Source organism: Condylura cristata, unplaced genomic scaffold (genome assembly GCF_000260355.1).
Source record: "Condylura cristata isolate star-nosed mole 26May11 unplaced genomic scaffold, ConCri1.0 scaffold00011, whole genome shotgun sequence".
In the NCBI taxonomy this organism is placed as follows: Eukaryota; Metazoa; Chordata; class Mammalia; order Eulipotyphla; family Talpidae; genus Condylura; species Condylura cristata.
In genome coordinates this window covers 19104393-19126650 of record NW_004567112.1, presented here as the reverse complement: position 1 = coordinate 19126650, position 22258 = coordinate 19104393, and the positions used below count along the sequence as shown (strand labels likewise).

Below are 22258 nucleotides of genomic sequence, written 5' to 3'. Positions count from 1 at the left end.
TATATAGGAATGGATCACATTTCTTTATGCATTCATCTGTCAATGACTATAGACTGTTTCCATGTCTGGTTATGGTGAATGCTGCCACAGTGAACACAGAGTGCATGTATCTTACAGATCCTCATTTCAATTCTTTTGAATAAATAGAAAAGGAATAGATGGATCCAAATGGTGTTGTTTTTTTTTTAAGATTTACTTATTCATACAGAAGTGGGGTACAGGCAAGAGGTGCAGGGGCAGTGAGAGGAATCACCAGAGACAGAGCAGGGAGCAGAACAGGCATATGGACAAGATACACTGCTGAGGGGAGCAGCGGGCAAGACAGGAGAGGGCTGCCACACCATGTGGGTCACCTCCAGGGCCAGGGATCAAACTCGCACTGAGGCGGCTGTGGCTAGCTTGCAGTGCTGTGTCCTAACCCATTGCACCACCAGGGAGGGCCCCCAATTTTTAATTTTTTAAGAACCTCTATACTGCTTTCTTTCCATAGCTGCCACAGCATTTTACATTTCCACCAACAGTGCCCAAGGGTCCAGCTTCTCCACAACTTCAGCAACACTTGTGATCTTCTGTCTCCTTAATAACAGCCAGCCTGATCGATCTGAGGTAATATCTCACTGTGGTTTTGACCCTCATTTCATCTTTTCATACAGCTGTTGCCCAATGTATATGTCTTCTATTCATGTACATTTTTTCTGAAGAAATAGCTATTGAAGACCTTTTCCAGTTTTTTATGAGTCTCATTTTACTTTTAATACATTAACGTTGAGTATTTTTTTCCTGCCACCATCCTTTATATTCCCTAGTCCCATTCTCCACAGCCACAGAGCCCTAGGTGAGTTTACAGTGTTTTACATTATCAAATTGTCTACTAAGTGAATGTCCAGTATTTGTTTTTATCATCGTGATTTACTTTGCTACACATAATTCTCTCAAATGCCCTCCATTTTGTGAAAATGGCTGTATTTCACCCTCTCTTGTGATTGTATAGTCCTCCATGGTGTGGATATATAACAACTTCTTGATTCAATTGTATGTCAAGAGACGTTTAGGTTGCTTCCCATGTTCAAGCTGCTTTAAATAATGAACACTGTGGAAAATACAGGTTTTTATATTAATAGTTTCATCGTTGTTGAATACACACACATACACTCAAGAGTGGGATTCCTAGGTGTGGTATTTCCAATTTTTGTCTTTTAAGGTAAACCCAGATGATTTCCATTCTGGTTGCACCAGCTTACATTCCCACCACCAGTGTCACAGGGCTCCTTTTTCTCCGCATGCTCGCCAACATTTGCCATCTGCACAGGCATAAGATGATATCTCATGGTGGTCTTCATCTGCATATCTCTTACTGAAAGTGGTGCTAAACATATTTCATGTCTACTGACCTTGAGGTAGCTTCCTTCTATTCTCATTAGGTGAAGAGTTTTTATCATAAATCAGTACTCTGTCTTTACCCAGTTTAATAAGGTTACTTAGGAAGTACTTTTGTTACTGAGTTGAAGGAGTACCTTATTTTTTTTAGATGTTAACCCTTTATCAAATATATGGCTCATACATATTTTCTTCCATTTCACAGATTGCCTCTTTACTCTGCTGCCTTCTTCACTAGGCAAGAATCTTTTGGTTTGATGTGGTCCCACTTGTCTTTTTTCTGCTTTTGTTGCCTGTGCTTTGGTGTCATATCCAAGAAATCACTGCCAAGACAAATGCCAGGAAGCTTTTCCTCAATGTTTTCTTTGAGGGGTTTTACAATTTGAGGTCTTGTGTATAAACCTCTCACCCACTGTTAGTTGATTTTGTGCATGGTATAAAATAAAGGTCCAATTTCAATCTTTTGCAAATAGATAGATAGTAGATAGCTGATTTTCCCAGCACCATTTCTTGAGGAGACTATTCTTTCTCAATTGTGCATCCCTGGCATCATTTTTGAAAATCATTTCATTGTATATGCACAGATTTAATTCTAGGATCTTTGTTTCATTGGTGTACATGGCTGTCTTTATGCCAATAGTTTACAGGTTTTGTTACTGTGTCTCTGTAACATAAGAATTTGAAATTTGAAAATAAGAAATGTGATACTTCCTACCTGTTTTTCTTTCTCAAACTCACCTTGGCACTTTAGTGTCCCTTGTGGTTCCAAATGAATTTTAAGACTAGTTTATTTCAATATAGAAACAGATACCAAAAAGCCACTGGGACTTGATAAGGATTGCATTAAATCTGTTGATTACGTTGGAGAGGACAGACATTTTGACAATATTAGTTCCAAATATTGAATATGGGATGTTTTTCCATTTTTTGTCTTCTTTAGTTTCTTTCATCAATGTTTTGTAACTTTCAATGCACATGTTATTCACCACTCTGTAAGTAGTCTTAAGTATTTTGTTCTTTTTGATGTTAATATAAACAAGACGGTTTTCTTAATTTCCTTTCCAGATAGTCACTATTAGTGTATTTGCAACTAATTTTTTGTGTGTTGACTTTGTATCCTGCAACTTTACTGGGTTCATATGTTAATTCTAAGATGGTAAATTAAATTTTAAGTTATATGTTCCTTTTAACCACAATTTGTAAAAGTCCTATCTGGACAGAAAGTGACTCACTAATCACTGAATTATTGAAATGTGTTTGGTATGTACAAAGTGGTAGAAACCTGTAAATGCAGTGTCAAACATTTTGTAAACAATTCCTTGCCTGTATAACCATATTGTTTTAGAAGATCAAATGTTCAATGATACTGTGCTACTGAGTTAAGCTGTTCAAACTGATGGTCCCCACTTGTCTTCTGGAGATGTTTACAAGTGTTTTACAAGATATAAAAGAGTTTGCGGGTGAAAGTGATCTGAATTCCTGTCTAGCACTGCCACTTACTAGTTGTATGACTTTGAACAAATTATTTAACTTTTCAGCCTAAGGTTCCTTATCTGCACAATAATAAAAGTTGTACTTACCTCATAAGGTAGGTATGAGAATTAAATAAAACAGTAGATATAATGTGGGACAATGTCTGGCTCATATTAAATATTTAATAAAAGTCATTAGTAGTAAAAATAATCAAATGATGACAATCACCAGTCTGTATAAGCAAGACTGGAAAAACATAAGACAATAGGGCAGGTTTAAGAATGCAGTATGAACTACAGGAGAGATTTTCCTCTTATTGTTAACATAATTGAGACGTGCCTGACACACAGCTCTGTCCTAGATACCTGGGAAAATCTTAAGTAAAAATGTTTTATGCTTATGTATTAAAACTTAGAGATATCTTTTAACCTCATCTTCAACTATCCAATTATCTGTCTTTAAATTGCTTTTTGGTCTAAAAAGACTCAAGCAAGGAGGAAGGGGAGAGGGGGAGGGGAAGGAAAAGGAGAAGAGGAGATTGTTTCCAGTTGAACTGACAAAACCAAAAACCTGCTCTGCACTGACTAAATTTTAAAAAATTAAACTTGCCAATGCTATTAATCCCTCAATTATAAACAAAGTTTGATCCCAGTGAAACTTTTTTTTAAATGGCCTCTCTTTCATGTTAGAAGTGGAGCACAGACTAATTGCAAAGTCTACTGCCCATATCAAATCAATTACCATGTCCTGTCAATTTTTCCACTGCAGTGACTATTCCTTATTTTCCTTCTGCTGCTTCAGTAATGTTATCTGTCCTCATTTTACTCCTAAATATCTTCATTGGCCTCTCCTTGGTACCTTTGTTGTTAGGAAACTGTCATTGTTCTATTCTGCCTCCTGAGGGCTATAAATCTTCTTAAAGTATCACACAAAATTTTCTTAGAATCCTTCTTTGATTCTCTATTGTCTAAAAGACAAAATCCAAACCCCTTAACCCTTGAGTTAATTCTCAGATCGTCTTCCACAATCTGACCCCAACCCCCAATACAATTCAACTCTCAAGTAAAAATTTTTTACAACTGGTTCCCAAATGGCACTGATACACTGGAAGTGTGTTGCTCCAAAGGCACATGAGCATCATCTCTAGTTCAGCAATTCCCAAACATTAAGCAGTTTGTGAAACAAACAAAAAAATAAATAAATAAAAGTCTATCCCTTCCTTTCCAAAATTCCTGACCATAACTAAAAACCTCCAAAACCCACTACTCATTGCCAAGAAAACTTGACTTCTCAGTCTACATGCATAGACATTTCAGGAGTCTTTCCAAGTTCCAATAAACCAACACTGCCAAAAGATGAGCATGATACTCCATGGTGAGAACTCATCGGCCTACCAGTGTTCATCAAGGTTTCCCCATGCCCACTTTTAATTAAACAACGTAGTGAATATAATGTGGGACAATATCTGGCTCATATTAAATACTTAATAAAATTCATTAGTAGTAAAAATAATCAAATGATGACAATCACCTAGCTTGTATAAGCAAGACTAGAAAAACATAAGACATTCATCACAGCCCTCTCCTGATAAATAAAGGAAATGAGATGACTAAGTGGGCAAGCTAGGGGCTGGGACTGCAGAGCAAATTAGTTGCCAGGCTGGAAACAGAATCCAGAAATTCACTTCCCCCTTCAAATCCAAGTACTGAGAGTTGCCCAGTAAATTTTTGTCTCGTTTTAGTTTTTCCCTTCTGAATAAATAAGATAGCTCTAAAAGCAAAACGCTCAAGGTGTGAAAGCTTTTCCTTCACATGATAACAAGCTGTGGCTACTGAAGACCTCTAAATTTCTATCCAGGAATATTTACTATGTTAGACTTGTCAATTCTGGGGCTATTTTGGTCAATGGTGATGGCAAACACAGATCCGGAGTAACCACCGGGAGGATGAGTGCCCTCAAGTTCCATGTTTTCTATTTTGATGGGTTGCAGATCACCACAACCTAACCCACCCAATATTCTTTCAACAAATATGTATCAAGAACTTACTATGTGCCAGGTCCCATAAACAGTGATTTAAAAAATAGCACTCTACACTCAAGGGCAGAGATACCAGGGAAGTGTCTATCGTAAGGCAAAGTATGAAGTGGAGTGAGTCCATGACATTGTTCTGTTATAGTAAGAGGATCATTAACCCCTTTCTGGCTTCTAAATAGGAGGGATTTGTGAATATAGGAACTCAATACCAGTAAGGATTTTGACAACTAGTCACGTACTCATCACTAAACCAGGTAAGACTCAAAATGGGCTGGGAATGACTATGTATTGCTTAAAAAAAAAAACCATGGACCCTAGGATCATCCATCTAACTCTACCCTAACCCAGCAGCAAAACTGGCACAAGTTACTTAACCCCCAAACTTTATAGTTTCCTCATTTTTAAATAGTGGTAGTTGGAAAATCCTACCTAATGGGGTAGTTTTAAGGATGAAGTGAGATTTAGTGTTGACTGTTGAACAACACATATTTGAACTGTGCAGGTTCACCTACACGTGGATTTTCTGATAAACACACAAAGTAAATTTACAGTATTGATAAATATAGTGCTGTAGAATGCATTTTCTTTTCCTTATGATTTTCTTAATATTTTCCTTTCTCTGGGTTATATCATTATAAATAGGCCAGTATGTAATATATACAAAACACACAAAATACAGGTTCATCAACTATTGATGTTATTCGTAAGGCTTCCAGGCAACAGCAGGATACTAGTATTTAAGTTTTAGGGAGTCAAAAGTTATAAATGGATTTTTCAACTGGGCAGGGTTTGGTGTCCCAAACCTTCACATTGTTCAAGGGTCAGCTATAATATACAGTGTCTTACACATGGAAGATGTTTGACAACAGCTTATTTCCTTTCTTTTAAAGAAACTGCTTATTTCCTCCTTTCGAAGAATGCCCACGGACATTAGGAGGTTACTTTTATAGTAGGAGGCTTAGAACAGGACGGTAACGGTAAGGCCAAAGGGAAAATGAGAAATACCAAAGGCAACTAAACAGGCAGGAAATGGAGTTGACATCAGGTCAAAACTCAAGGCCTAAAAGAAACATTCATTTAGGGAAAAGGCTGGGCCTCAAAATAAGGATGAAGCTTTTCCTATCTTAGAAAAATCAGATTTCTGGGTAGAGTCTGAAAAGTAAAGAAGAGGAAAAGCTCTAGGTCATTACACTTCAGTAAGAGGGAACAAAATTCTCTCAGGTCAACAGCAATGAATTCCTTCACAAGCTATCTTTCATAAAGACTCATACGATTAAACTGATCACATCTAGCCACGGACTTCATCTCTCTGCTGCCCACTATCATGATGTCCATGACCAAAGGAAAGCACTAATTTCACTGAATTTGTGGCAAACAAAAGTCATTCCCTCTGGGCACCCCAGCCCCCAGCACACAATTGCTGTTTGAAATCCACATCTTATACAATGGCATTGCCAATAGCCAAAGTCAATAAAAGAAGTCCAGAGGGTTTATGTTATCTGCTAAGTACTTGTGCTCTGGCTTCATGTTTTTAGAACAAGTAATCTAAAGAAGCATCAAGAATTAAGAGCTAGAGTCCAACTGCCTGCCAAGGGTGGGGTGAGGGGCTTGGAAGTCAGTATTAAATCCTGTCTCTGCCACATATTAGCGGTGTAGCCTTGTCAAAGAGATTTAAATTCTCTGAGTCTCAATTTCCTCTTCAATAAAATGAGATTAATAATAAAAGCAGCCTCCCAGCAATACCATGAATATTCAGTGAAACATCACCAAAATTAAGAACATTTGTGTTTCAAAAACATGATTAAGAAAGTAAGACAACCATTAGAACAGGGGGGTAATTTTGCAAATCATATCCAATAAGGGATTTACATCTAGTGTATGTAAAGACCTCTTATAACTCAATAATAAAAAGACAATTTAAAAATGGGCAAGAGATTAGAACAGGTATTTCTCCAAAGAAAATACACAAATGGCCAAAAGCATAGAATAAGATACTCGAAATACACAACAAAACCACAATGAGATACTATTTGTCATTCACTAAGATGACTAAAATCAAAGAGGGACAACACGTGTTGGCAATGATGTGGAGAAATCAGAACCCTCTCACCATGCTGGTGGGCTTGTAAAGTGGTACAAGCTAGTGAAAACAGTTTGGCAGTTGCTCAAAACGTTAAACATAAAAATTACCATATGACCCTGTATTTATTTCCACTCCTTGGTTTATACGCAAGAGAAATGAAAATGTGTGTCCCCACAAAAACTGGCACACAGATGTTCAACGCATCTTTATCTATCAAAGCCAAAAAGTAGAAACCCTGACCCATTGAAATAATGAATTGATGCACAAAATGTGGTATAAATAGAGCAGAATATTAGTCAGCAATGAAAAGGAATAAAATATGAAAATACACAAGGAGGGAAAACATCATGATAAAGAAATCAATACCAAAGAGTCACATAATATATAATTCCATTCATATGAAACATCCAGAAAAGACAAACCCATAGAGACGGGTGGCACATTAGTGGCTGCCTCAGTTTGGGGGAACATGGGTAAGGGAACAAAGGGGTGCAAGATTTCCTTCTAGAGTGGTCAAATGTCCTAATACTGCTTGTGCTGATGGCTGCACAGCTCTATATACTAAAAGCCACTCAAGTGTATACTTCAATGGTCTGTGAAATGTACTGAATGTGAATATCTTTAAAACAAAGGTTTAAATAAGATTAAGTGAGTAGAAAGTCCCCAAAAATATCACTGAAGCCAATGTCAAGGGGTGTTTTGCCTGTTTTCTTCTCTGTATATCATGGTCTATAGTCTGACATGAAAACTTGAATCTATCCTGAGTTAGTTTTTGCATATGGTGTAATAGAGTTCTCATTTCATTTTTCTGCATGTGTCTGGCAGTCCTATTTCCCAGCAACATTTGCTGCAGACTCTCCTTTCTCCATTGTATACTCTTGGTCACTCTGCCTGTAGCATCTTGGAAGTGTTCGGTACATGTAGGCTGATGATGTTAGTAAGGCTGTTGTTTCCAGGAGAAAATACATATCACCTCAAGTTTATTCGTGCATGTGACTAATGAGAATCACCTGGACCATTATAAAACCATTTGTAACACACAAGAAACTAAGAAATCTAAGCAATGATCTAATAACCTAACTCATAAATATTTACATCAATCAGAAATAATTGCAATAAAGTTGTCAAGTAACAACTAAGTCTTTCTCAGGTACTTCAGGTAAAGTTTACTGCTTCTTTCTCTGATATATCTATTCATATTTCTACTATACTATTATTTACTTATGTCATTTAATCCCCACTACAGTATGAATTCTATGAAGACAGGAACTATGTCCCACTCGTTTTTATATCTTACAGAGAGAGCACACTGCAATGCTGGTACACAATAGGTGCTTAATAAAAGTTTACTGGGTGAAACTGAAAGTCACAAATGCCTTTTAATTCTTTTTCTATCTGAACTTTCAGACCCTTGAAGTAAAGGAGGAAGCCGTTGTGAAAGCTGACCAGTTTAGCAATTACAACTCACATCTCTACCTGACTGACAGAAGAAAACCTCTCCATCGGTGAAGTTTTACTAGTTTTGAAGTTCTCAGTAACAAGACAATAATTTGAAACAGGTTATTTAGCAGTAGGAAAACAATGAGTATAAACAGGATTAGCCCATGATCCTTGCAATCATCATTAAGAAAAATAGATGAGAACCCCTCACAGCTCCCCACATGCTGCTGCCTTTCAGCGAACATTGTCCTCTTCTGGCTACTACAGGTACTGATAGTATCCAGCAGCAAAGCCTTAACCTTGCTGTGGCAAGAACAGCCCCTGACCTGCAGCCTGGGCAGGATCTGGAAGCTTGCCAGAAAACACAGAATCTTGCCTTCTACTAGATGCCCCGATGATTTGAATGCACATAAAAGCGTAGGCATCACGAGGGGAGAATTGGCTTTCAGACTGTCCGGACGTGAATCCCACAACAGCCCAGCCTGAACACCTTAGACAAATCAACTCACCCAGAGGTTCTTACCCTGGCGTACACTACAGAACCACTTGGGGAGATTTTTTAAAATTACAATGCCAAGGGCCCACCCCAGAGATTAATTCAATTGACCCACTAATTTTTTTAAAGTTCCCTAGTTAGCTCTAATGTGCAACACGAATTGAAATCCACTCATTAATCCCTCTGAGCTTCTATCAATGGAATGATTAATAGTACCTGCCTCATGGGGCTGTGGAGGGGAAAAAAGCTAATCACCTTTGAAAAGCTCTTGACCCAGTACTTGGGATACATAGATAAGTGTTCAATTCATAGTAGTCACGTTTATCATATTAATAAATTGTCCTACAAGGAGAATAAAAAGGATGCAGCCCAAATATGCTAGTCTGGCCCCTTGGCCCGGGTAGTTACCTGCCAGACTGAGGAGACATAAAAGAAAGGACACATCAAAGAGCACATTATCGCCAGGATGAGTTTCTCCCAGCAGCAGCCTGTTGACTGAAGCTTCAAGGGAGCGGCAGTGTGTCAGGTAAGGGGCAAACCATCTCTCCAAGGCACCTGAAAAGGTTAGCACCTTCATTTGGAATTTATGGAGGTGGGGGAGCACTATTTCAGCAGTTCGGTAAGGCAGGAAATCCCCCTTACCACACCTTCCTGATTTACACTGATTCTTGATACACTCCACATGTGTCCTCACGCTCATTTCCCCTCCCCCCAAGTTTTCAATCGTTTTGTTCCACATTTAGGTGATGAAAACTTAAAACCTGTGGTTATAACTTCTATGAGAAATTTCATTCTGAAAGCTTGCTAAATTTCAACTTTATTGCCACGAGGAAAACAGAAGAAACAAAAGGCCTCAGTCATCTACTAACACAAAACCCTGGTGAAGACATGCGATGAGTGTAAGTTTTCGGCTGCAAGTTGTTGAAAATCCTGACCTCTGGGCTGCAGGGCCATTCATTCGCTTCTACAAGTGTTCTAGGAAACAATAGCATTTATTTTTCAAATGGTTTTAGGTTACATCTTTAGTTTCACCTATGGATGTTAACTTGGCTAAACCTGACCTGTAACTCCTTTTCAAGCTACATTTGACTGCATTTAACCTGCATCTACTCTTCCAAGGGGATTCATAATGGCCAAGCAAGTAAGTCCACAAACTGGTTTTCCAACAATTACAATACAGAAACACTCAGATGAAAACAGTGTACCTATTAAGACGCTGAAAAATACACAAAGATTTTTTTCTCAATGGTTTTTTTAAGTGTGCATGTTTCAGTGACTGTGTCACCAGAAAGCTCACATTCTGTTTGAGGGGCCCCCTCTGTGATAGAAGAGACTTCACCCTCTTCTCACTGGGTGCACTTAACAGCTGATGAATGTCCGCATTCCAAAGGCTTTTTAATTGCTTATTGGAAGTCTCCTCAGTGACAGTGGCACTTCTCAGAAAGTCTCAAAGCTGCTCTGCCCCAATCCCTGGGCTGGTTCTCAACCTCATTCTGGATTTGGTGTCTACTCCCAAGGGATTCAGAACCTACCTCTCCAAGAATGGCATTCTGTAACCTGTTCAAGAGCTGGTCAAAGAACAGTTTAAAAAGATGCAACAATTTGTGACTAAACTGGATCTCAGAACACTTACAAGTTGACATCCCCCTTCCCAAACACCACAGACCAGTTCAGTCTCCCAGAGAATATGTTTCAGACCAGCCTAACTACCCCAGGACCTGGTCACCAGGTCAGTGCAATGGCACTGGGATTCCTGTTAGCTGTGGCAATTCATTTAAGAGTGTCAGGCCTAAAGACAAGAAGTAGCAAGTTAAATCCAGCATCCTTTCGCTTAAAAGCTGTATGGCCCTGAGCAATTTCTTTGAGTCTGTTTTCTCACTTACAAAATGAAATGACAAATTTTACAATAAGATTTACTGTGCACAGTTTCTCTGAGGATCACAGGAGGAGTTTCTATAATCTCTAAACGACATTACAAATGTAAGGTGTGATTATTTTCTCTTTTAAAAAAACTGATTAGGAGCTATTTTAAAAATGGTGCCTTCTTCCTTCTTTAGTTTCTGTCTAACTGAGCATTTTGCAAGGCCTTTATAGTACTCTCCCTTCTCCAACTGGTTAGTATTCAAATTCTCAGAGCTGCTTTAATGAGATGAGAGACAGTCAAAGAGAATCAAGAAATACTCAGCCAGGATTTTGTTCAAATTGCACAGTGATATACTATTTGAACACACGTCAAAATATTTTTAGTGTCACTTTCCATGTATATCCAAAACTTTACAAAGCACTTGTTTTACTAAAGGAAACCATACTTTGATGCCCAGGGTTAGTTTTGTTATGGGTATTTTCTCGGTATTTGCTCAAAGAACTTATTATAGCTAAAAGGATTAAAAGTGTTTAAAAAGACATTAGAGAAAAATAAATAATTGAGATCAAATTCCAATATGGGTAGAGAAATATAGTACTACTTTGTTAGAAACTACAGACAAATAGCAAACAGAAGTTCTCACATATAAGAATAGCAGTAAAAGAGTTGGAAAAAATGGTTAAATTACAGCCCATCCACATATGGATTATTCTTTAGGCATTGAAAAACAGACTATTATTGCTGACTAAAAGGTTATCTAAATAAGCAAGTTTTGCAACAATATAACCTCAATTATATATTTCAATATTTATATTCATCTGGATGCACAGAGAAAGGTCTGAAAAGATTCAAGCCAGACTGTTAGAAATGGTTACAACTATAGCATAAGGTTGGGGATTACGTGACATAGGTATTGTTGAATTATATTAATGGGCATGCATTACAATGGTAATTTATAAAAGGCATAAAATTTTAAGAGTAAAAGTACGGATAAAGAAATTAAGTGTTTGCCAAAACATCCTATAAGTTAAAAAATAAAACAGTGAATGCAAGAGAGGTTACTCTCTTTAGTATGCTAAGCTACCAAATAAATGACAAATAATCACTCAACAAGTATTTACTGAAACGCCCCCATGCTAAAGGCACTCTACTAGATGTAGAAACGACAGAGATGATAAAGTCATTGCTCTCACCACAGCCTATAAGCTGGAATCCAGGCAAGTCTCCATAAACACAAAAAATACCTATGAAGCAGAACATGAAAACAGCCAAAGGAGTGATTTCTAGACCATGAGTCCTTAGAAATCCAAGCTCAACAAATGTTTCCTGAATGAATAATCGAACTGATTAATTAGATCACTATGAGCAAACTCCATGAAGGATTCATAGAAAAGGAGGACAAACTTGAACAGAGCTTTGAAATATGGAGAGAAAAGGATGTTAAGTGGACAGACAATGGACTGAGAGTTGCAGACGGGTAAAAATTAAGAGCGGGGAGACGAGCTCCTGTTAGAAAGCTACACCATCTGCTGTGATAAGACTTGGGTTCCTTCGGGAGGAGCATTCAAGGAGGGTGGGCTGACTGTAGAGGGTCAGAGAACTGGATGAGTGTGAGGATGAGCAGACAAAGGATGTCCCTGAAGGTCTCTAGCAGGGCTGTGACGGGGGACACTCGAGCTTCAGCAAGATTAATCAGGCAGCAGGATGGAGACAGACTGGAGACAGAATCTGGTTTCCTGGGAGAGAAGTGACAGACTAGGTGTGAGGTGATGAGTGCCGAGACTGGATGGAAACAGTCACACAGGAAACAATAATTATCATTTCACCCCACTCTCAAGCAAACTTTCAAACCGGACTCCAGCTTATGTGAGGCCCTTAGGAAAGACTCATTTTGGTAAAAGCAGAATAAGGAACATTGTGCTATTGTGCTAGGAGAGGGGAGGTGGAATCTCACGCTTCAGAGCCAAAGTGTCCTGAGTCCAGCCACACTTCTGCCAGCGCCACTTACTTAAATAACCTGAGACTCTGTGCAGAATGTGTAGCCTCTTGGCACCTTGTTTTTCTTCATTTGAAGGACAAAAATGTGTTTTCTGTTTGACAATATCTTGCTCTAAGCAAAATAGAAGGGAGAGTAGGAAGAAGAAAAGGTTTTTATGAAAATTCACCCTTATCAGTTCCCTTTACTCTTCACAGATTCCTCTGGGCTTAGGAATTGAAAGACAAGTCAGTAAAATATGGATCCAGTTTGTAAATAAAAAATAAAGTAATTTTGGGTCTCCCTGGTGGCCCAGGAGTTAAGTCTCAAAGTTATCAAGCTATCTGCAGTCACTGTGCGCATTTAATCCCTGGCCAGGGAGCTGACCCACATGGGACCACAGACCTCTCCTGTCTCACCTACTGCTCCCCTCAGCAGTATATTCCGGTGAATCTGTCTGTTCTGCTCCCCACTCTGTCTCTGGTGAAGCCTCTCACCCCCCACACCTCTGGTCTATATGCCAGTTCTTATAGGCGCAAATAAGTTAATAGTAAATAAATAAATAAAAGTAATTCGAAAATTGCCCAACAATTTGATGGTAACTTTCCAGCAACTTTTCCAATCTTCTTATTTTTCTACCTTTTCCCTGCCATTTCCCTTACATCAATAAAACTAGTGACCCATTTCTATTACTTTTTCAGTACATCTGCTTCCAAGATAAATCTCCCGAGAGATTTAAATTTAAAAATTTCTATCCCACAGTGGATCAGTGGTTGTTTTATTTCTTTAGTATGTCCCAATCTGTGACAGATGCCTCTCTCATTTGTTCGTTTGTCCATCGCTGATAACACTGGTGGTATTTTACCTACCAACCATTCTGTATCCTAACACGGCCCTCTGAATATCCTTAGGGGAAGGCAGACTTCTGTTTTCAAGATCACAAAGCTCAGAACTGGGCTCCTGGTTGCAGGACAGAACCCCCTGACCGGCCCAGCTCACTCAGCCCTTTCTCTGAATCCTTGCAGTCCTTGCCTTTGTTCTACACGCTTTCACTTTGAAAACAGCCTGTTCTTGTCGCTCTTATTTCCTCCATGTCTCATATGTCTGAGATCTTCACCTGACACAGTCTCAGCATCAGATGCTGCATTGACAATGAAGTCCACTGTCTTCATTTTATGGAGGACTCCTCAGGAGGGTCAGTAACACATGCAGTGGCACACAGGAGAAACTGGGGCTAGTCCCAAAGCTCTTCATGATGCTCATAGCACAGACTCCAGCTAAGTCTACAGCATTTTTCTCACAAAGTTGAAAAGAGGATTATGTGTGTTCATGCACATATATTGCTTAAAATAGTACTTGCACATAAGCAGCTAATAGTGCAGGGTGACAATATCATTATGTTACCACTATTATTAGGCTGCAGAGGAACATCTATTCTCCCATTATTACTTCAGAGAAAATGGCTCCAATCTTGGCAATTTATCTTTTTCCAGCTTCCTGACCGTCTCTTCATCCATCAAGTCCCTTCTGCCTTTCCAGAACAAGTGAAAATAAAGTAATGGCTAAATCCCCAGCTCCTCCAATACAAATCTATAGGTACAGATACACACCCCGTCTTCTCTAAATATTCAACCTACATTTTTCACTCTTCATTCTTTGCCATACAAAAAACAAATGATGTAAATACTTTGTGTGACCTAATGTGTCAGTCCCATGCACAGTGGTAATGTTTATCTCCACAGGAATTTTTACATGTGTGTCAATGCCAGTGTGTTTTGATTATAAAGTCCTAGAAGATAAATATGACGTCTTCTTTAACTAATCAAAAAAATTCTGGGGTGTTGGATTAAATTAGATTGAATACTACAGTCAAGAATTTCAGAAAAATTCAGAGAACAAGAGGGATGGTTGGGGATTTGTTTGGAAAAAAGACAATGAAAGAGGGGTTTGGCAGAGCTCTGAAGGACAAGTAAAATTCTGAATTCTAGAGGTAAGATGAGTGTTCAAGATGTAAGACACAGAGAGCAAGTGGGCAGACTGGACAATGGTCAGTCTAGCTAAAGTAGAGACTTCTCTGGAGACCACTATGAAGTGCCATTGAATATATAAAACAAGAGCACTTTGAGAATACAGTTCAGGTTTTATTCCTGTAATAGCCCCAGTGTCTGGCCCTACGCTAGACTAACAATTAGCAATCAAAATTTTGTTAAATGACACAAACTTATACCACTTTACTGAAGAAAACTGAACATAATTGAACCCAACTCAACCAAATCATGAAACCAAAGAACAAAGAAATTCAATAAACTTATCCTTAGCCCTAAAGATATCTGTACCTTCTATAGCACCAGCCACTAGTCTAAAAACATGTATTTGCCTTTCTAATCACTGTCCATGACAAGTCTAAAAATGAAATATACCAAATTCTCTCACACTCATTCTCTCTCTCTCTTTCACACATACACACACACACACACACACACACACACACACAAAGCAGAGCAGAGTTCCAATTGCATAATAGACTAAGACAGCTGAAAATGTGATTAAGGCTCTGAGAAGCACTGAAGTTAAGATTCTTAACATCTAATCCATTTTGATAAAGGATTCTCAGAAGAGGCTCCTGATGCAAGAGGCCAGATCATGTGACTGGCAGGCTGAATAGACCCAGTGAATTTTGAGAGAAACTTCTTTTCTCCATGAGGTATAATCCCACCAAAAGGGCTTGGTGGGAAGGAGGAAGAACTGAAGTGAATTTGGTAAGGAGAAATAGCACTTGGCTTTGACGATACGTGCACTATTTGTGTTTACAGAAATACCACCTTTGGCCACAATGAACAGGTGTTGAATTACACAAATGTGGTTGCAATTGAAAGGCTTATATACTGGACTTTCTGACTCACTGAAATTAAGCTACTTCCATAAAATGCTGACCTATTACTCCCAGCACTATGCAGACAGCCACAATGACTATGACTAAATGACATGAAGACTGAGTCATTGAGATGCCACATTCACGTTCACAGGCACATGGAAGCACAGCTAGCACTCACAACCCAGGCACGGAGTGTCAATGACATTACAGAACCCATTTTGTTTCCAAAAGCAGAATGAAACATACACAATACCCCAGATGATTTCTACCACCTTAAATACGAGTTAATCATATCAAGTCCTTCTAAAGTTACTGACAGGCAAAACATGAGATGTATTTGATGGGCTTAAAAATCTCTAGAAACATCTCTTGGGGCCCATTCCATTTATGCCACTAAAATTTAAAATTCCTAAAATCTAGTCTAAATTTACCCAACCAACATCTCTCATACCTCTCTTCTTCTTCTTTTATAATTATGCATCAGAGGTGACAAACATACAATAGAATTTCTTAAAACCCAATTTAGCAATAATCCTGGCAACATGAACTTTTCTTAGAATAATTTTCAATGCACTTTATTTTTTATACAGTTTTATTTAATTCTAAACACTTCTGAATTAACAAAACCATGCATGTAGCCTTCTAATAAAAAAGACGCCAACACAGTTATAGCAACACAAGCTAAAGTAATTTCTAACGTGTGCTTTCTCTGCAGCCAGTGGATCTCCTTGCTACTTGAACACATACTTTAGGCTTTGATTCATTCTCTTTCCCCTACACTCAATGACTCTCTTCTTGTACCCAACCTAATAACCTATACAGCTAGCCAAATTTCATATCTACTTTTCTGCAATCACTCTGGAAAATTAGTATGTTCTACTTAGCACTACATTTTATAGTATTTTTGTGTTACTCCTCAGTTTTATCAGTATAAATGTAATCTACCAACTAACATATTAGTTCACTGAGAACACAAACAGTGTCTTTTGAATAGTACAGGTCAGGTATTTTGTAGCATACCCTTCAATTTTGGTTTGACTAGAGTTTTATAGTGTTCACAGAGAATTCTGGAGTTAGAGGAAGAATATCACAAAGGATAAATGCCACATCAGGGAATACATGATATCAACTTGACTAACATGCTGACAATAACATAAGTTACTTTTCTAAACTTCTGTCCATTTCTCCACTGTCAAGTTCACTATTTTTCCCTTTACTGACTCTCTATTTTAGAAGCAAGTCATTAAATCTGGCCAAAGAGCAAGAAGTAAAGCTGTATCTCCTAGAGAGAAGTATCAGAGAATTGTGAAACATGCATGCTATAACATAATAGTAATTTAGTGGATATTATGGAGAGATACTTTGAGGTGAGGCAAACATCCTGTTCTGCCTACTTATTTCAGCACTATTGAGTACATCCTGACTACAGCAATTGTTATAGTTATATCCTAGTGGCCTTGGGAATATCCTTTATTCATTTTATATTGTGTCATCCTTTGTCCATCATGAAACTAGACATAGAGACTAAATTAATAAGTACCTGTTAAATGTAATTGAATTTCAAGAAACATTTATGTGAAATAAAGTAAGACAATGAAAAGTGGATAATTCAAGACAAGGCTGTATTTCTGCAACTGTATTGTTCTTATGTTTGATCGAATAGGATGAGAAGAAAAAGTAACTACCTCACCACTACTAAAACTGGGGAAATTTATTGGAGAAAGGAGAACAGTGATAGCATGTTATGCCTTAGAGTTTACCAAGTGTCCTCACATTCATCCCTTAGGTTCTTCAAAGCTCTCAGAAGGAAAATCTTCAGATGAGTAAAAAATTCAAACCTTGTGAGAAGATACTATCAAATCAGGAATTGGGAAATCTGGGATAGAAACTACATAAGGCTACTAAGGAAAAGCAAAAGTAAAGGTAGAAAAGAAGCAGATACAGTAAAAAAAAAAAAATTAGTGTAGGTACAGTGCAAGGTTTTAATGTAAAGTTGACTTAATGGGTACCATGAAACCAAGACAACTTAGACTGACAAAAATAAAAAGTGCATTGCTAAAATAATAAAGAATGAAAAAATTAAATGAAGCATGTAATTTCAATAACCTTTAAGCAGATTATCTGGACAAAGGCACCAAAGGTAAAAACCCAACCATCACATGTACATTCACTCATTTGTTCATTCACGGCCTCCCCTTTCCCAAATGCCTTTGTGCGTGCTCTTAGCCTATCTGAAACCCCAACATACTTGAGGTATGTGTCCTATAGGAATGTGTCATCTATCACACTAGATATTTTGTGATATATAATGATTCGATATGGTCATTTCCTATAAAGTATATGCATTCTAGTTAGGAAGGTAAATATATAGTGTAAAGTCAGAGTAAAACAAAGCAGAAGAGGACAAAAAACAGCATAAAGGGTGAAAGTTACAACAGTCCAGAGGAAGAAGAGAAGGCTATGAAACAACCTGTACAAGAAAGGCTTTGTGAAAATCGGGGCGTGGGCACTGGGCCCCAGGAATTTGGTGGGGTTGGGAGTAGAATTTGAACAGAGCCAAGACAAAGGTACTTGACTAAACAGCAGCATGGGGTTAAGGTGATGAAGGTACTGTAAGGAGACAGTGAAAATCAAGTGCGGCTGTACTCAGAGGTGTACTCAGATGAAAACACAGGCTCCAAAAGGTAAGATGAGCCTGAAATGAGAAAGGCTCTGAGTGCCAAATTGAGGAGTTTGAACATTTTTTGAAGCAATTCAAAAATAATCAAAGTTTTCAAGCAAAAGTGTGACAAAGAATCAGGCTGCCTGTGTTGTGCATAATAAGTGATGCACATCTTGAAAGATATGGTTATGGCATACACGGCACACAGGTATAAAACAAAGAGACACATTGGAGCAAAATAAACTTAAGAAGAAGAGCTCAGCCCAAGCTTTCTTTGTCAGGAGCAAAAAAAGCATAACATCACATAGAATAGAGAGGAAGTTAGGCAAAGAGTAAGAGTCTAAGGTATGAAGAACAATCCTGTTTTTATTTCCTCCAGCATCACCATGTTTGTATAAAATTCAGGTTGCCTGGCCTAGAGTGAAACAGGTAACTATATTAACGGTGTAACCTGAGAGGTTCCCAAAATTACACATAAAGAGGGACTTTAGAAAGTTGGAGAAAACACAATTGTACAAAAAGGCTTAAAATGTATTTGGAAAACAGAATTCATATGACTTGTCAATTTCATGATTAATTCAGGGGGAAACAACAAAAATCACTTTAAGGTAGAAGTTTAAGTGAATTAACCAAAAATATGTATTTTCATCCAAACTAGAACTATCAATTCATTTTAATGTAAATGTAGAATATCAAAGTTTAGTCTCTTTTCTAATTACACACACAGAGCCACCCTATCGATGTCCTCTACCTCTGTTCCTTAAAGATAATTCTCCTTATAGTTCTCTCATCCTTTCAAACAATCCCCTAAATCTATCTTCCTCCTATACAAACTTCCATCTCACAAACATATTCCCTCTTTAACCTCACTTTTAAACATTAAGTCTATGTTCTCCAGCTTCTGAAGCTGCCTTTAACAAAACAATCTTTAGCCTTCATATAAAGTTTTGCAGTTAGCAAGCTATTTTACACACCTTATCTCCTAGAACCCTCACAGAAGCAATATTGCAGCAGATATTATCAACATTCACATGTCTTAAGGCAGCAGCAATCCCAAAGGCCACAGATTCCGAAGGGACAGAGCAAGGCCTTCAGGATGCATACTTTCTAAGTCCAAATTCCATATTATCTTCATTATATTATTCAGTTTGATAATGTGTCAATAGACCTATCTTATTACTTAAATACAATTTTTTTTTTTGTAAAGAGCTTTTACCAGTGCATATTATGTGGTCATTTACTAAAGCAATCTAAATTTTTTTAGGATGCTCATGATGAAGACAATTATCATCAGTTGAAAATTAACAACTGAAGTATGTTTGCAAAAGTGCTGAGATATAACCAAAGACATGTTTGTCTTGAGCTCTGCAATGCAACAACAAAGATAAGGTGGGTGATTTAAGGATATGTTAGCATCAAAGGGCAGAAATAGGGCATTCCTACTCTCCTTAACTCTGCTAAGGCCTCAAATACTGATATAGTTCAGAGCATCTTATTACCAAGGAGACATAAATCAAAAGGAGCTCAGCTAGGAGCAATAAAACAGATTAGTGTCTGGAAGGACTGACTTTAAAGAAAGTTTTAAAAGAATTAAATCCAGGTAGTCTAGATAAAAACCAGCTATGAGGAAAACTCTTTCTTTTTGAGGCTGACACACCAGAGACGGAGATTATTTTGAAAGTGTATGTCTAAAAAGTGCAAAGAAGAATAATCATAACTATTTGGAGAATATTCATAAAGAGAAAATTCAGGGAAGATTAGCCAGCAAAAACCTATGGGAGAGAAAGACTGTTTCCCACAGGAGTGGTGAAACTACATTCCTACAGACATTCAATACCAGGTTGGACAAAACAAGAAAGGATTCCTTCCATATGGAAAGACCCTGTACTGGCCCCTGAAGTGGTGGGAAGACTGAAGATGACCTCTTAGATCTTTTCCCTTTCTGACTTTTTTAAAATTCAATGAAGTTTTATGGGGCACGGAGTTCTGCCAATTTCCTCCCCCCACCCCCATCATACCCACTTACTCTTTTTACAAAGGGAAACAAATTGTAACCTTTATTTTAAGCAGATCCCAAGTCCTAATTGAATTGGTAATACAATCCTAGGAACAAGTTTGGGGAAAAAGGCCAATTCCTAAACTTATAATGGTCCTTCCCCCACCTTCCCAGTGAGTCCTGAGGTCCTTACAAGCTTTTCCACAAACTAAAGAGGAAGTAATTCAAATGGATTCAAAGAAGAGCTGTTTCGTCAGGAAAACCATTAATATCCTCCCTTCTCTGTCTGAACAGAGCTGACAGTGACCCTGGGAGCTTTAAGGCACTGGGTCAAATTACCATCAGAGCTGCTGTTCAGGGTTATCTTTTACCTTTCAGCACTTTATACTGAGTGACAGCAAAATCCACTCACAAACCATATTTTTATGGCAAAAAAAAAATTTACCTTTGCAAAGATGTAACTTTAAACATCTATATGCCTTGGCAAATGTTATAAAACAGTAAATACGATTCATGCTTCATTCTCTAGAAGCCTCCACTTTGACCTCTTTCTCTATTCTGGCACTTGAAAAAATATTTCTCAGCCACCCTTGAAATAGATCCCATTTCTCCAAAATTCCCATTCAGTGAAAGCCCCAAAAATATTGCTGCATTTCCTCCTTTTACTGATTTATAAGGACAAGAGGTAACAAAATTCAGGGAGCTTTAAGAAACTGTCCCTGTGCCCTTTACAAATAAACTTTGTAGCTCACTCGGGAGGCACAGCAGGGCATGGCATCTAATAATGGACACTAATGTCTCTTCTATCCAATCAAGATTCACCAGGTCTCACCTTGCCTAGAGGAAACAAAGTGTGTTCCTCCACCCACCCTGAACGTACATAGATATTAAGACCAACCCTCTAATCAAAAGTTTCAATACCATTGTTATTTTTTTCCAATTAAAAAATTAGTTTGTTCATACCTAAAAGGATTTGTCTCTCACAATGCCATGGCATTTGGAGTTTTCATAATCTTTCAACATGTAATTTATCAAATCCTGGCAGGAAAGAAGGCTGGCACTTATAATCTCATTATTTTTTTTTCCATTCAGATTAGGCAGTCTGAAAAAGAATTCACTGTGAGATTTTCAAATCTTCCCTAAGAAGGAGCTAACCTAGAAGAGATTACTCTAGAAAATCTTAAGTGTGGGTTTCAAAAAAAAAAAAAAAGCTGAACCTCTCCATAACCTCATTTCAGAAAAGCAAGAAATTAAGAGAAACAAAAAAAAAAAAAGAAGCTTTTTAAAAGAATGGCGTGACCCTGACCTCTAAGAGCCTGTGAACCTGGCTCGGTTTTCTCTGGAAACCCATTACACCTTCTCCGGCAAGTCTAGCCTGGCGGAGTTTGGTTAACACTTCTAGGCCTGGGAGACTTGCCCCAGCCACAGGCGGGCAGCGGGACCAACCTGGCGAACCTCTGCGTAATCACGTTGGGAATCGTACCCCAGTGTCCCCTCGCCCTCCGTCACCAGCTTTCCAGGGGAGTTTCAGCCAGGCTTTCTTCCAAAAAAGGGGTGTTCCCCACCCCAACCACCACCCGCACACACGCACATACACAGACCAAGTGATCTCTCCCTCTCCCCAAAACCCCTCAAACCCCCCACCCCCCCCACCCCCCCGCAAGAACCGGAAGCAAGTATCTCACCATCCTCGTAGTTCTTGAGATAGTAATCGGGGCCGGGGCCCCCGCGGCTCTTCGCCGGGTTCCTCAGGTTCTGGAACTGTAAGAAGTCGGTCCTTTTGCCCCCGAAGCGCAGAAAAGCAGGCGACAGTCCCCGAGCCAGGGTCACCAAACGCTTGGAGCTGCAGGGGTACCGAAAGCGAGAGCGGGGACCGGGGCGTGAGGCGTGAGGCGCGGGGTGCCGAGCCAGGCCCTCTTCGCCCTCGGCTCGAGCCAGGCGCGGGGCGCGCGGGGATTCAGTCCGCACCCGCTGCCCCCCGG

At 38.7% G+C, this 22258-nt stretch overlaps 1 protein-coding gene across 2 annotated transcripts in view; it reads right to left on the bottom strand.

The window, feature by feature from the left end:
• HPSE2 (heparanase 2 (inactive)) overlaps positions 1-22258 on the bottom strand; it is a 414871-nt gene that overhangs the window by 389361 nt on the left and 3252 nt on the right. For both annotated transcript variants that reach the window (XM_004680550.2, XM_004680551.2), the window contains exon 2: positions 21962-22119. In XM_004680550.2, the coding sequence (XP_004680607.1) occupies positions 21962-22119 (158 nt within the window). The remainder of the gene's footprint in view (positions 1-21961; positions 22120-22258) is intronic.